At 47.4% G+C, this 15,091-nt stretch overlaps 2 protein-coding genes across 4 annotated transcripts; one reads left to right on the plus strand and one right to left on the minus strand.

The window, feature by feature from the left end:
• Positions 1-437: 437 nt before the first annotated feature.
• On the plus strand, positions 438-4,007 carry LOC111070126. Of its 3 annotated transcripts, none has more exons than XM_022360458.2 (4): positions 438-720; positions 802-1,083; positions 1,148-1,412; positions 3,380-4,007. In XM_022360458.2, exons 1-3 carry the CDS (start codon positions 562-564, stop codon positions 1,364-1,366), a joined length of 660 nt encoding a protein of 219 aa, XP_022216150.2. In that variant the 5' UTR covers positions 438-561; the 3' UTR covers positions 1,367-1,412; positions 3,380-4,007. The 3 variants fall into 3 exon arrangements, with proteins under 3 accessions (XP_022216150.2, XP_022216149.2, XP_022216147.2); XM_022360457.2 differs by having other exon boundaries at positions 441-720; positions 784-1,083; positions 3,380-4,002; XM_022360455.2 differs by lacking the exon at positions 3,380-4,007 and having other exon boundaries at positions 441-720; positions 784-1,083; positions 1,148-1,434.
• On the minus strand, positions 1,314-2,232 carry LOC111070127 (single-stranded DNA-binding protein, mitochondrial). The gene is made up of 4 exons (XM_022360459.2): positions 2,123-2,232; positions 1,965-2,058; positions 1,793-1,901; positions 1,314-1,709 (listed from the first exon to the last, which is right to left on the minus strand). The coding sequence occupies exons 1-4, from the start codon at positions 2,144-2,146 to the stop codon at positions 1,487-1,489; spliced, it is 450 nt and encodes a 149-aa protein (XP_022216151.2). The 5' UTR covers positions 2,147-2,232; the 3' UTR covers positions 1,314-1,486.
• Positions 4,008-15,091: the final 11,084 nt, after the last annotated feature.

Raw genomic sequence — 15,091 nt, forward strand, 5'->3', positions numbered from 1 at the left:
TGTGTGTGTGTGTTTGGAGCTCGTGAGCTTTACCCCTCTGATTGTGGATCGTAAGTGTCTCTGTGTGGTTCCACCACATGATCGCCGCCAGAGATCGCAATGATTTGATGGAATGGCAAGATCTTCTCATTAAACTACCAAAAAAGGCCTAGGCTTGTGGATCTGGGAATTAAGCTATGAGATATGTGAGCTATGGTACTCGTAAGATAATCTATCGACTTCATTTTAAGACCTTTAAGAGTGAGGGATTTGGCTTGTGGGTTCTCAAATCTGTATAGTCGTTTACTGAAACAGTCTCCAGCGAACCATAAGACCACGCTTGTGGCTCCACTCGCATAGGTCTAACAAAGATCAGAGCACTCAGATCAGAGTTTAAGTACAAATGTTAATACATAAATCTAGAACCCCTGAATAGTAGGACTACTCCATTCCCAGCAAGCCTTACTATAATAGACACTAAAATCAAAATTTCCACCGTCCCCAAATCTACACACGAATCAGAAAAAAGTAGTTCCATCCAAAATTTCCTAAATTGTTTGTAAAGTTAATTAATTTATAATTATGGCTGCACCAAATATGTCGGATCCAGTGCCTTTCTTTTATTTGGATTGGATGGCCGAGATATTGATGCAAGACACCAAGGAAATGGCATCGGAATTCGAAAGAAAAGTCGAGTTTGTAAGGGAACAAGAGGCCAGAATCCTGGAGAATGCACAGCAGGTGAGTGCTAAGGGAACTAGAGGACGAGAGTAGCTTATTATTGGTACCCCGAACTACCATTAGCTGATCAAAATTTGTCAGTTTATGGACGACATTAAGGCATGTACACTTAAACTCGAAATGGATTTGAATGAGAGCATGCAGCTCCTGGCAGAAGCGGACAAGGCAGCCTCCAAATTAGAGCGAACTTGCTCGACGTTCCCCAACAGTTGCCGGATAGAGCCAATGACGCCTCACAACTTTTTGGATCTCTTGAAGCTGGTCGCATCCACCAAGAAAATGAGCGAAGAGTGCAACAGCCTCAGCGAAGAATTGGAAGAATTTGGCAAAGAGGCAGCCGAGCGTTTGGCTCCTGCAAGTATGGTAGGATACAACAGACAGATGTCTTGTAATAATTTATAAATACTTAAGGTGAATCCATCCATAGATTTGCGAAGTGATTGATTATCACAACAAAGCCTTGCTCAGCTTCGAGGAGCAGATCGACGAGTTGGAGGGCAAGGTCACGCTGATTGCCAACGAATACGAGGATATCACTGAAGATCTGGGCATCAGCAGCCTGTCCACCACATGCACATGCGAAATGGCCAAAGAGGTTCTGGCCAAGGATTTCTGTAATGATTATATTCTGGAAAACAACCGATAGATAACATGATAATGGATTCATACAATGAATTGGATATTCACACAATGTAAATGCAAACGTTTAAAACTGAAAGTTCAACTTTTTCTGCTTAAGATTAGGTTTGTCTTTGATTCCTAGATTCTAGTTATTGGCATCGCGGAAGAAGAGCACGTCGTCTGCTATGATGCTGGTGCTTGTCTTCTGGTTGCCCTGCTGATCCGTGATCTCGCCATAGGTGATCTTGCCCTGCACCATGGTGCGCTGCCCCTTCTTCAGGTACTCCAGCACAGTGTCGCGCAAATTGGGCTTGAAAACGACCACGCGATGCCAGTCCGTGCGCTGTGCCCAGTCGCCGTTCTCATATCTGGCGAGGGGATAAGACAAAATCCGATAACGATCATATTCCATTGGGATTCAATTAAGAAAACGCTTGACAACTGTACTCACTTGTAGTTTGTGTGTGTGGCCACGGAGAATGTGACCACCGGATGCTCCTGGGAGCCGCGCAGCTGCGGATCTGCGCCCACACGACCCAAAATGGTGACCGTATTGACAGCTGCCGTGTTTTGGAAAACAATTAGTTAGATTTCATCACCTATGCAATCAGTTTAGTACGCACTTTTTTCAATTTTGGCGGGCGCCACCGAGGTCGTGGTTGAGGCACCGCGTGCCGGCAAGTGATGTCGCAGCGGTCCGGTCAGCACCGGCCGCAGCTGCAAGACACAAAAGTTGCAGCTAATTAATACACACTATGCGCGGAGGGACTCGTTAACCTACCGCATGTCTAACTTGTTGCATCATTTTTTTTTTATTTTATGCCGTTTTTTAAGCAAATTTTTAGGGTTGTTTGTGTTACCGCGGATTTATGGAACAAATATACCGACTGACCCTTAGAAATATACCAAAATATACCTTGTAATATACCGTAAATATACAGACGGACACGACCAGATGCGTTGATATTCCTCGATTTTGATATTCTGTTTAATATTACTAGCCAGTTAGCCCTTTCAGGGCCGAGCAAATAATTTTATCCAATTCATCAAATAATTTTATACAAGATTGGCAAGTTTTCAGAAGTCCTTTTTATTGGATTATTTACATATTAAGGTTCAAACAAAAACAGCATAAAACGAATTTGTCGTCGTTTTGTGGCGTTGCCAGACTCGTCAATTTTGATATTCAGTTTAATATTACTAGATAGTTGGCCCTCTCAGCCGTAAACAAATAACTTTATCCGATAGATACATAAATTTTGTTCAGGATTAGTTAGTTTTTAGAACTCTTTTTGTTTACATATAGGGTTCAAACAAAAATGGCAATGACGCAATAATGAAATTTTCTAATGTTACGTCAGTGTTGTGGTACGCAAGTATTTCCAGTATGACTGTACCTTATTTGATTTTGTATGGAAAAATAATTTTAGCAACATGCTGCCACACCACGAAAATGAAGGGAAAGTCATCCCGTACAAAAATACTCCACTTATTCTACCATAAAAGAGAGCACTCTCACACACCACGAATTGAGAGCAAATTTTCGGAAAACTTCCACAATAATTTATAGCGAGATTTTTGGCAAACTCTCCACGAATTGAGGGGCGAGTTTTGCAAAAACTCTCCACGAATTGAGAAGCGAAAAATGTCAGTATTTTTGGTGCGCTAAATGGGGGTCAATTTGAAATGTGTCTTAATATTTGGAAAAATAACCCTTGATTTGTTTTTTTGTCGCCTCAGAAACGTGACCTCAGGAAAAATTAATAATTAATAACCAGTAACCAGTAAATAACAAAACTGTTATAACAAACTGGTATATTATGGTACATTTCAGCTTTGGTCCAGTGCCAAATCGATAACGATATGGTTGCATGGTGGCGAGCTTTTGTCAGAATAAATAAGTTAGAGAATTGGTCGCTGGCGGCGCTATTGAGGACACAAAAACCGTTGAGAAAAAATTTAATTTGTAATAAAAGTTAATCTGTTCTAAAATAGTGGATTTTAGTGACAGTTTCTAGTGTTTGCATGCAACCCACAGACAATCGGCCCCAAAACAGGATGTAACTGCGACTGGCTCCTGGAAATGACTTTACCTACCGCCAATGTGAGTAAAGTATTCCATTTCATCATTAAAATGAAGAAGAAATTGTCGGCTTTGTTGGAGCTTCAGACGAGTGTCCGTTAGACGAGTTTTAATGAAAAGCTGAACACCGGCATCTGGCAACCGAGAGGCGTTGCATCCACGTCCATGAAACGGAAGAACAGAATCACCATTTTTAGTATATTTTCATTACCTCTGTGTGTTGCCACAGCAGCTGCACCAGCAATGAGCCAGCCGCCGCCCAGCCTCTCCAACGCGACTCTTCATCTTTGCATTCAAATCGAGGCGATGACGACAGTCCCAGCCGACAGCATCGCATCGTATGGATGTCGGTGCCCCAAGACCACTGCCAGCCATCGCCATCTAGCTAACCAGCCAGAGTCTCGAAGCTATTTCCAATGTGCGTCACTCTGGCAGCTCCAATACTGCGGCAGGGCGCTTGGGGCCACCACCAGTCCATCCAGTTATCCACTTGCTCACCAAATACATCGAGAGTATATCCATCCGCTGTGGATCGATGGTTCAAGTTCCTGAGGAGTAGTATTATATAGTAGATGTTGAAATATAGCAAAATACATATATGGAATGTGAGCAATTAAATATTTAATTTTAAATACCCTTTCTATTTAATATTTATCAATATCAACTTTACATTATCTTCGTGAGAGATAAACTTTCAGTATCAGTGTTTCTAAATTTATATATCTCAATTCTCATCTCTGCACCTCTGCCCTATAAGACACAGCCAACCAGCCCGCATTATCAGCCCCCGGCCTGGTCCTATCTATTCTATCCATATCTATAGAGCATTTTGTCCGTCGTTGCTTCCAGTGAGCGGCGACTATATATACATTTGTATGTGTGTACAGGGGCACACGCAGATACAAACGTAAATGTTTGTATATGTATGAGGTTGTTGTGGCCTGACTGTATACGTGTGTGTGCACTCGTATCTGTATCTGCTGTGCGAGGCTCTGGCTCTGTTCGCTGTTGCGATACTAACGAACGAGCGAGCCAGCGAGCCAGCGAACGAACGTCCCAAATGTCGGCGGCGCTTTTTTGTTGCTTTTTCTTTTTTCTTTGCGTGCCAAAAACCGAACGATGGCAAAATTCATATACGATTTATAGTGGAAACTATAAACGGCAGGCAGGCAGGCAGGCAGCCAGCATTCCATCCGGCAACTCCTTAGAGCTTGCTGCGAGACTGCGCAAAGGATTAAAGCTTATCGAACTGAGACGGGAAGGACTCCAGAATAACTATTTTACGATCTAATTAGGATTGTGGAATATATTAGACCTTGTCTTTGTTTACAGTTACCCAAAAAGTATCAAGAGACGCATTTATTTTAGCCAATAGATCTTACAAGTTAGAGAGCATAGAATTACGGACATTAAAACATTTAAATTGGGGTCTCTAAAGAAAACTGAATCGCCAGAGATCCATGGAATCCATAGGTATTCCTCCAAAGAAAAGACATGGATCGATTAAATGCCCAAAAACACTTGCGTACCCCAATCCATCTTCAACCCATTTAAGCAATCCTTGAGCCGACCCAACCCGTCACCCCATTGCAGCCCAACCATTCCCATCCAACCCCGTTCGAGTGGCTGCCTCGCCTCGAACTGCATCGCGAGCTGACTGCGCACAAAATTTAACCAGAAATTTAACAGAGCAGCAGAAACAGCGGACGGACCCCACAGCCCAAACGAATGGCTCGCATTAAAGCTTATTTTGGTGGGGGCAGGCAGTGGCAGAGGCAGAGGGAGAGGGGAGGGAGAAAGCAGCGCCACAGAAAGGAAAAAAACACACTCGCACAGAGAAAAAAAATCAAGTAGAATTACGACAAGCAAAGTGGCAGAGGGGAGCGGAAGAGGAGCCCAGAGCCAGCAGAAACGACGGCAACGACGAAGCTGAAAGAAAACAAGAAACTCCGCAGCAGCAGCAGCAGAGGAAGAACGAGGACTGTTGTTGGAGAAGGGGAGCCAGGGCAGAGGCAAGAAGCAGCCACACAAAGTGTTGGACTGTGTCTGTACGTACGACTGTTATATCTGTGTGCATGTCGGTATATCAGTATGCCAGCGCGTGTGTCTGTGTGTGTGCGGTGGGGCGAAGGTGAATGCGATGGCGTTGGTTGGCGCTGCCTGCTATAACAGCAGGCAAGACGGCGACGGCAGCGGCAACGATGTTGATGGGGAAAAAAAACGCAGCAAATGAACGACGAACCAACGAACCAGCGGAGTCCCAACAAAAATTTATAACGAAAAGCAACAACAACTACAAGAACGAGGACGACGACGACGATGGCGACTGGCGACTCTTGCAACTGCAACCAAGCACCAGCAACATCAGCAGAGGAGAGGCACCAGCGCAACCCAGGCACCAGACCAGACCAAGCCAAGAACAAGAAATGAAAATGGAAATGAAAGAAGCGAAACCGAAGCATCTATGCCCTGCTGAAAGCTATCTAATATGAGACACTTCAATAACGTGCCTTGAGATAGTTCTGGTTATCTCCTACTCCACTACTACCCGACAAGCAGTATAGGAAATTGGGAATACTCTCTCGCCTGTAGGGTATTCCCCATGAAAATGCGAACATCGCCAGAGTCAGAGTCGGAGTCAGAGTCAGAGACGCCCGTCATCGTCGCACCGACTACCCTGGGGTCTGAAGGCACACACAGAGACGAGACGGAGAGCTCAGAGCAACGTCCAATGAACAGGCAGCCAACCGACCCGACCCAACATTAAAGTTAAAGTAAAGTTGGAATTTGTGCCTCAACAGCCGCACTGTCCTCCCCATCCCCTCCCCCTGGCCATGGGCAACCTTCCTGCTTTTCGTATCCTCTCCCTCCAAGCCGCCTTTTGTAATCAGAATAAACGAAAATTCGCTTAAGCGTCGAACACAGTGGAGCGAAATGCAATGGCTCTAGCAAATGGGGTGGGGGGGAATGCTCCAATAAAATATGTGCAAGACACATCTGAGTATGTTTCGTATGATTATTAAAATGATTTGGAAATCTGAATAATATTTTTTCTTATATCCGAATAATCCTTCTAAAATTTAGAATCTAAATATAAAAAGGAATCCATTGTATCCCCCCTCTCTATGGCAAAACCAAACTTAGAAATCTATGGTTTTGGTCTTAACCTCCAACCCGTTAACCACATCGTTCCCTCAATTTTCCGACAATCTTTATCCGAAACCACATGACAAAAAACTCGTCCCACTGTCTCTCCTCTTCAAGCACTTTCGTCCGCATGGTCGGAGAGAGGGTGTAGGGGCAAAGGCAAAACGCAAATGTCAAGACAAACGAATGAACAGGCGAACCGAGGAACGAGGGAACGAGTGGGTGGCGCGCAGGCAGGCAGGCAGGCATAGCATTGAGTGCTGAGAGAGCTTCGTTTTGGGTGGGGATTGGAGTGTTGTAGGAGAGCAGTAGAGTGTGTGCGGAGACCTAAAATATTCCCCCTACACATCAGTCCTCTCGCTATCCCTACGGTTTCTACCATTCATTTTGTTGCGATAAAGGAAATACCACACCACTGTGACAACAGCACATTTGCCGAAGCAGTGGAACCAAAGCTCCGCTCCGCTCCTGCTGCTGCTTCTTCTTCTGTTTCTTCTGCTGCTGCCTCTGTTGACTGTTGAGACCGAGCCGCTTTGAGTTTGTTCCAGAAGAGAGACACAACCTGCAAAACAACGGAACCTACGGTCCAAAGTTGCACTCAGGTGAAGGTGAAGAAATCCCAAAAAGCTACATATGTCACATTACTTGCCATTAGAATGGCGGAGTGAGACACCACCTTGTGCAAAAACACCTTGATATACATATGCATTCCTTGGTGACACTAGCTTAAGCTCTCTCTTCCCATCTTACACTCTCTCTCCCTCTCTCTTGGCAATGCCCAAATGTACTCATACAAGGTGGTTTGATTTGACACTCTCTCTCTCTCGCTCTCTCAACGATCACCACTGTCACGCGATTGTAGGAGAGCGCTTTCTGGCCGAGTGTCACCTTACATTGGTACACCATGATTACGTCCGTTCTTATTCAAGCTTGGCTTTGTTGTTGCTCTGTTCCCATTTGCAGTGAAACTTCGCTGCTTTAGCCTCCACTTCTTCTGTTTACTTCTTCCACTGCTGCAGACTCTTTCGTGGCTTCCACTTGGCTCTAGTTCTGGTTCTCAAGCCAGCCGGCACATGGCCAACAGCGTTAATGACGAACAGTTGGCCATTTGCGCAACGCAACCGAAATAACAAAAGCAGCAACAACCACACCACACCGCACACACTCGCACTCGCACTCCCAGCATTTCCTTCCCATCGATCCGATGTGTGTGCGGACGGAAATACTCGTAGTAGCAACCGCACAGCCTTAGTGCTGGCTAAGGGGAGTGAGAGAGTGGGTGGACTTAAGAAGGAGTAATGCTCCCAGAGGGAGAGAGTACTCTCCCTCTATATTGATTGTTTTGGGGATTTCAGATGGGTTAAGATGGGATGAGGTGTTCGAGGAGGATCTAAAAAGGATCTCCAATAGGGGTTAGGTAAGCGGATAGATTGGCATATGTACCCAGTTATGGAATTCTTAATAAGGGATCCTTGAAATTACTTTCGTCTCAACCTAAAACCGATATTATTCCAGAAGATCATTGATATAGTGTTAACTTGGCATTTCAATCTCTCTCAACCAGTCAATAACTTGGATTATTGGATTGCCATCTGCTTGTGGACGGTTTAACGAGCCACTTCGATCGATTACAAAATCGATAAATCATCGGAGCACAGTACCCATGAATTACAGCTAAATAAACCAAATATCTGTGTGTGTGCCTGCCTGGCCCACTTTGAGTCGGTTCGATGGGGCCTAGCCCCTTCGTGGGATTTGTTGTTTCTGTTTCTGTTACTGTTGTGGCCACGCTGATGTTGTTATTGTTGCTGCTGTTGAACCAATGCCAAGTCAACTGCGTGGAGTACGAGTAGTACCGAATATATGTACTGCCATGAGATTTGTGTTTTTTTGGGACGTTCCCAGACCCGACCCGAGTTCAGGCCCGGTTCGTCATCAGCCCAACGCAGCAAACAACAAACAGCAGAGCGCAAAAAACAAAAAATTTAATTTTTTCGGGTTTTCTTTTCTGTTTTTTGTTTTGTTTTCTGATGAAAGCGAAACAGCCGATAAAAGCCGACAAAAAGTGTGTTGCCGATGCGTCACAACGGACCGAAACGATTTCGGTAGCCAACAAAAAGTTATCGATGGCCTTTGGCGTGGGTCTCAATCAGAGAGGCGCCAGAGGACTCAAGGCTGCGCAATGGGTGTGATCTTTGGGGACGACCCCATCAATGCGCCGCCGTCGCTGCTGGGTACATCCTACCAGAAGCCGCTGGCGCATTGAGAAACATCCCCGCCCCCGTTACCCCCGGCCATACAAAAAAACATCTCCAAAGCTCATCCTCATCTCCAATCCCCTTCCACAATTCATTTTAGTTTCCGTAGAGCCAAAGCAACAATAGTTTCTGTGGGTGGGTGGTTTGGGTCGCAGAGAGTCCTTGCAGTTGGGTAGATTGTGACCACCCGCCACAGCTACGGCCGAATTCATAAAAAGCCAAGGACCATAGCGGGTGTCTAACGCCGACTGGCGGCCAACTAAGGCGAAACTCTCGCCTGGAACACCCTATATAGCGGCACACATTTTGCAGGCCCGGTTCGCCTGTCAGTCGGTCGCTCACTTTGCCATTCAACGGCCCAAACCTCGCCCTCGAGCGGGTGGCCCGAAAGGGGATGGGTGGGTGGGTGGGTGGGTGGTGAAGCACAGCACTCGTTGAGGGTGAATGCCAGTCGCTTGTCCTCCCCCCAAACCAGCCTCCCCCGCATGCCCGCGCACCGTCCCCGTTCTCGTTTGTTTGTCACAATAGGGCAAAAGTTTCACTGTAACCGTTATGCGACCCACAGACACCACCGCCTACCCACTCCACCGGCCGTGCCGGCTAAGAGCAAGAGCCCAAAATGTCTGACAGGCGGCAAGAGCAACAACGCAATGCAGACCCACCACCCAACCACCCATCCGGCCAGCACTGCCACTGCCACAGCCATCACCCAGTCACCATCACCACTGCCACCCAATCAAGCCAACCACCCACTCTCTACGCCACCGTCCCAGCCAGCCCAGCCACCCACCACACGAGCTACGTTGTCGGCATAACGAACACCACACCAACACAACACACACAAACAAAGATGGGATTGACAAGGCACGAGGCATAGGCGAACAGAAGATGACCTAACTTAAGTGATTTAAAGGGTGTATAAACTCTTGGGATATCTGAAACTGAACACTAGAAAGAATGGAAAATATACGGAACAGAATTAAAGAATTCAATAGAACTTTTGGTGGTGAAAAGAATGGAACATAAGAAGATAGAAAAGATTGAAAAGATTGAAAAGATCTTTATTTACAGAACTCGATAGAACTATGAACTTCTGATAAGTAAATTCCATATAAAACTCTGTCGTCATATTTTGGCATTACTTTTACAGCCATTTCAATGCTTATACATCTACATATGTATATGTAGGGTATTACGAGAACTTGCACTGAAATACGAGGGTTCGATATACATACACACAACACACACACACACACTCATATGAAAGCTTAATGTTTCTCGTACAACGTTGTATGTATGTTTCCCTGCGTGTGTGTGTGTGTGTGTGTACGAAACTTTTATTGTCAGCACAAACAGACACACAAAAACACACACACACACACACAGAGTTCGCAGATACAGGGACACAGCCAGAGCCCTGCTTGAGCGAAGGATAAAATGCTGCAAATTCACGGCAACAGCAGCAAAAGGAACGGCAGGAGAATGGTATGTGTGTGTGTGTGTGTGAGTGTGTGGGGGGGCACACGGTACGTATACGTATCCATCAGATAGAAAAGGCATCGAGCAGCAGCGGCAGGCAGGCAGGCAAGCAGGCAGGCAGGCAAGCAGGCAGGCAGGCAGGCAGCAGCAGCCGCATGCTGAAATAATGAAGCAGCAAGGACTCGAAGCGACTCAGGACGAGCACAGCACAGCCAAGGCGCGGTGAGTACGGCAAGGATAGGATAGGATAGGATACGATGGATGTGGCAAGGATGGTAAGGATAGCAAAAGGCAGGCGGCAGTGGCAGTGGCAGGCGGCAGCCGTCGACTTGGCCTGGCCAGAATGAAAACGAAAATGGAAAATGCTGTGTACCGGGGACGGGCTGGGGCTTGGGGCTTGGTCGTCGCCTGTCTCTCTGTCTGTGTCTTCTCCTTACTCCCCTCCCTGTCTCTCTCTCTCTCTCGTTCTCTGTGTGAAAGGACGACAAGGATATTGCGCACGAGGACAGGATGGCTGCCTGACTGCCTTGCCGTTGCCGTTGCCTTGCCACGACGTTGCCTCTGCCCTGTGCCTTGCCTTGCCTTGCCATGCTTTGCCTTGGTGTTGATGATGATTACAGAGATGCGCAGAGATAGAACGAAGCTGAACCAGGACCAAGCGCCAGAGACAGGACCAAGAGCCAGAGCCAGAGCCATCGCATCGCCATCGCCAGAGCTTCTCGTTCGTTCGTTCGTTTCATTTCCCAGTGAATTTCTTGTTTTTGCTGTTGTTGTTGTGGAAAAGTCTAACACGCCAAGAATGTACGTTGTTGCTGCTATTGTCGTAATGCTGCTGTGCTGCCGCTGCTCTATCCTGCTGCCTGCCCCATGTCCTGGCTCCCCCTTGTTTTTATACAAACAGCAGTATGGAAGCAGCATCTCTGAAGCTTCTAGCAAAACTTCTGGTGGATGGGGCATGAAGTAGAAGACGGAATTGATGTTGGGTTGGATAGATGTAGCAAGGAGCAGGAGGAATGAGAATGAGAATGGGAGTTGGGTTTTTTGGGAGGGTTTTTTTGCTGGTAGCAACGACAGAGAACCCCGAAAAATATTTATTCCACTAGAAATGTTTATTAAATTTCTTGCATTTAAGCTGCTTGGACCCTCCAGCGCCCAAGCCCACGCAACGGATAGGGAACCATCGAATGGCAAATCTAGCGGAAAGACAGAGTATTATTTGGCAGAATGATGAGAGCAAATGGATGAGGGGGTGTTTTGGGTGATCTTGGGAAGGCTGAGGGCTATAAATGGAGTACACATCTGAGGTATGGCAGCAGGTAAATTGCAGTATTTAAAGATGCAAGCGATGAGGCAACCATTCTGCATGTTTTTTGCGGGGCAAACGCTTCCTTCTGCATTCAAATTAAAACAACATACTTTCCACCCTTTGACAAGTACATTGATCGCTCAATACTTAACCCACAGATCCCCTGGGCTTATGGGATTTGTCATATTTGCCACTCAATTTCGCTTTAACAACAGCTGTATGCCCCAGGATCTAGATAGCCATTGATAAGTATCATGTGAGTGGTGCAGCACCCCGCTGACAAGGGCACGATTCGGCAGCAACGCAACCCCCCGACGAGGTGCGAGTATGCGATGATTGCGAAATGATGTTGCAACAATTTTGGCAACATTTGAAATGCAGCAAGCTGCGAAATGTTAAGGCACAGATTGTTATAGTTATTGATTGATGCTGTGATAATAACTGTTGAAAAGCAATTCGAAGTTACCGGGCATTGATCTGGGGAACTATAATTCGAATTTCCCTTAAATTATATTAAATCAACGAAGTCCTTCGGCTGCTCTTCGCTGTAGCATTTCCCACCATAATTACCATCATCAACACACCCAAATGTGCCCCTGAATTAGCCATCATAGACATCTTAACCCTTATGAAACATGCATTTAAATGTTTACGTATCTCTCGCTGAGTGGCAGTGCTGCATGCCACCCCCGCGCATCAATATTTATTGGCCAATTGTGGGGGGCAGCCCCGTGGAACATTCGGTAACATGACCCACTAATTGGTTTGGCTGTCCGGAAAACAACGACTTGACCTGGTAAAAGTTTTTTGGGTGAGCACACGAATGCAGCAGCAGCAGCAGCAGCACACAGCAGGTGATGTGGTGGCATGGTGTGTGATGCCACATGCGACATGCGGTGGCGGGGACACCTCTCGGATGGTGGTGAATCTCGATTCTACTGCCCATGCCCCTTATCCTGCCCCTCGCCGCATGCCACTCTACCCCTATCCTGCACTGCGCTTCACGCACTTCTTAATCTTTCCACTAACTACTCATCCTTCTCCCACCTCTCACACTCTCTCTTAACATTCTTCCCCTCTCTCTTAACATCCTCTCTCGCAGACCGCCCCCCCCGTGCGAAAGGTCAGCCATGGAAACCACAGGCTGCGGTGCAATTTGGTTGAGCCTGGTTCTGCCTCATGCCTCGTTGCTCCTGCCATCTATTATCCTTCTGCACTCCTTTGGCCGTTGTTTGGAGGCCCGCCTCCGCCTACTGGCTGCCGTTTTGGAGGCTGTCTGTGGCCCCCAGTGCGTGCGTTGCATGTGACCCAAATACATAGACACAAACATGGACAAACAAACATGAACAAACATCCACACCACACACACACGCACACGCACACGTACAGATGCACCCACACGGCCACACACATGGACACAATGGCTGTGTTCATTCATATAAGCCAAAACACTTCAGCCTGCCCCACGACGCTGCCGCCTCCAGCCACACCTCCACACACTCCTTTCCCCACGTACCCGTTCTCCATCGCCTGCCACATGTCAAAGTGCGTCGAGGAGTTATGCAAATGTATGAAGTGTAGGAGAGGCTTGCAACGAGGCAAGGTGTCGGCATACCCATCCCTCTCCCCTCCCATCGCTATCGCATCAGACTCCCCTCTGTCCTGTTGGCGTCTGGCATACCGCAGCGGGGGCAGCAGGAGACAGCCGTGGCTGAGGACAACAATGCCATGCCACAGAGAGACTGCAGACAGGCGAGGCGGCTCGACTCGACTCGACTCTACTCGACTCCTTGCGGCGCTTTAATCAGCGCTGCCTCTTCCTCTGCCGCTGCCAAGCGAAAGTTTCTGCTGCTGCTGCTGCTGCTGCAACTTCTTGGCAGGCAGCAATTTTGGTTTTTATTATTTCTTTTTTTTTTATATGTGACGGCGTCGTGAAAAGTGAAAAACTTTTCCAGCTCCCCCTCCTTCACAACCCCTTCGCTTTGTTGCAAACTGCAGCGCGCTGGCAGAGAGCAGCGCAGCGCAGCGCGGGCAGCGCAGCTAGCAGAGGGTAGTGCAGTGCAGTTGAAAAAGCAAGCAGTGGGTGACTCTAGCAAGCAGTAAACAGAAAGCTGCAGCGATTGCAGTCAGCAGCAGCAGCCCAGGCAGCGACGTTGACGTCAGCATCAAAGGCACAAGCACCGGAGGAGCACAGTTACTGCCGTGGCGTATTTTCAATTTATGGTTTTATATGCAGACTTCAGACTCTCCCAAAACACACTCACACACACATGTGTGTGAGAGCCAAAGCCAATGCACCCCGTTCATATGTGTGAGTGCGAGGGAGTGCGGGTGCGGGTGGCGGGTGCGTCGTCTGGTGGTTCTGGTGCTGCTGCTGCTTCGTGCGTTTGCTTTTAATACATTTTTCCAGCTGTTTTGACGCTGCTTTCAAACTAAACCCTCTCTCTCTCTCACGCTCTGTCTGCTGAAGAGGGGGAGAGAGAGTGGCTAGGCTGAGATGCTGCTAGAACAGGAGTGGGAGAGGGTGAGAGAGACCATTTCTCGCATGTGAATTATGACAGACTTTTGTTGTCGCTGCAGCAGACGGACACCCGCCCGCACTCCGCCCAGCTGCTGAAAGCTGCGCTGCTAAGCTCTACGCTAACTGCGCTGCCTCTGCCTCTGCCTGGAGCGAGCCCCGCTGTCGCAGTCGGCGTTTGTTTTGCATTTTTCATGCTCGAAAAGCAGCGAAGCAGCAGACGAGCGGCGACCTTGAACAATTTACTGTTGCGAGGGGGGGGGGGGGGGGTGGAGACGGGGCGGGCACTCTTCAGTGTTCTCCTCCTCTCAAGTGCTGCCGCTTTTTATTTATTTATTTATGGGCATTGTTGTTGTTGCTGTTGCTGTTGCTGCTGCTGCTGCTCTGCCGCTGGCTCTGTAATGTATGCAAAAGGGGTATGTGGTAGCGGTAGGGTAGGGGGGCAGTGGGGGCACAGTGGAGCACAGCGGAACAACGGGAAAACCTGTCACTCAAAGCCATCAACATCGAAAACCACCAAAAAGCAGCAGCAGGCAGCAGCAAGCGCCACACAGCGTCCATCATGCAACCCCCTTCGTCCCTGTCCATTCATCCATCCATCCAAACATCTATCCATCCATCCATCCATCTATCATTATACTCTTTTTGGCTGAGAGGGTACTATGATTGAACAGAGGCATCATATCCATAGGCGTCTGTTATTTCTCCTCCTAGGTTTCTATACCGCATTAATTTCATTTCAAAAACCTGCCAGAAACCTCATGGCTCAGGCTTAGAGACTGACTTGATGGCATTTCATGGAAATAGTCTATCAAAAATCAATTCTTTGTGCGCTTCATCCACTAAAGAGGATATATTCGTATCTAGTTTTCCCAGAAACAGTCCATCGTGTAAGAGTATCTTGGCATTCGGCACCCGCATATGGCCCCGTGTTTCTTTCTTGTTAGTCAATGTTGCTG

This window comes from Drosophila obscura, unplaced genomic scaffold (assembly GCF_018151105.1).
Source record: "Drosophila obscura isolate BZ-5 IFL unplaced genomic scaffold, ASM1815110v1 contig_4, whole genome shotgun sequence".
NCBI classification, from domain to species: Eukaryota; Metazoa; Arthropoda; class Insecta; order Diptera; family Drosophilidae; genus Drosophila; species Drosophila obscura.

Bases quoted from the DNA above. Each gene is read 5' to 3' on its own strand.
- LOC111070126 (XM_022360457.2), top strand. From the start codon at position 562: ATGGCTGCACCAAATATGTCGGATCCAGTGCCTTTCTTTTATTTGGAT. The intron at 721-783 runs GTGAGTGCTAAG...AACTACCATTAG, and splicing joins TCCTGGAGAATGCACAGCAG to CTGATCAAAATTTGTCAGTT. The intron at 1,084-1,147 runs GTAGGATACAAC...ATCCATCCATAG, and splicing joins GTTTGGCTCCTGCAAGTATG to ATTTGCGAAGTGATTGATTA.
- LOC111070127 (XM_022360459.2), bottom strand. From the start codon at position 2,146: ATGATGCAACAAGTTAGACATGCG. The intron at 2,059-2,122 runs GTAGGTTAACGA...TGTGTCTTGCAG, and splicing joins TGCAACAAGTTAGACATGCG to CTGCGGCCGGTGCTGACCGG. The intron at 1,710-1,792 runs GTGAGTACAGTT...TCCCCTCGCCAG, and splicing joins GCCACACACACAAACTACAA to ATATGAGAACGGCGACTGGG.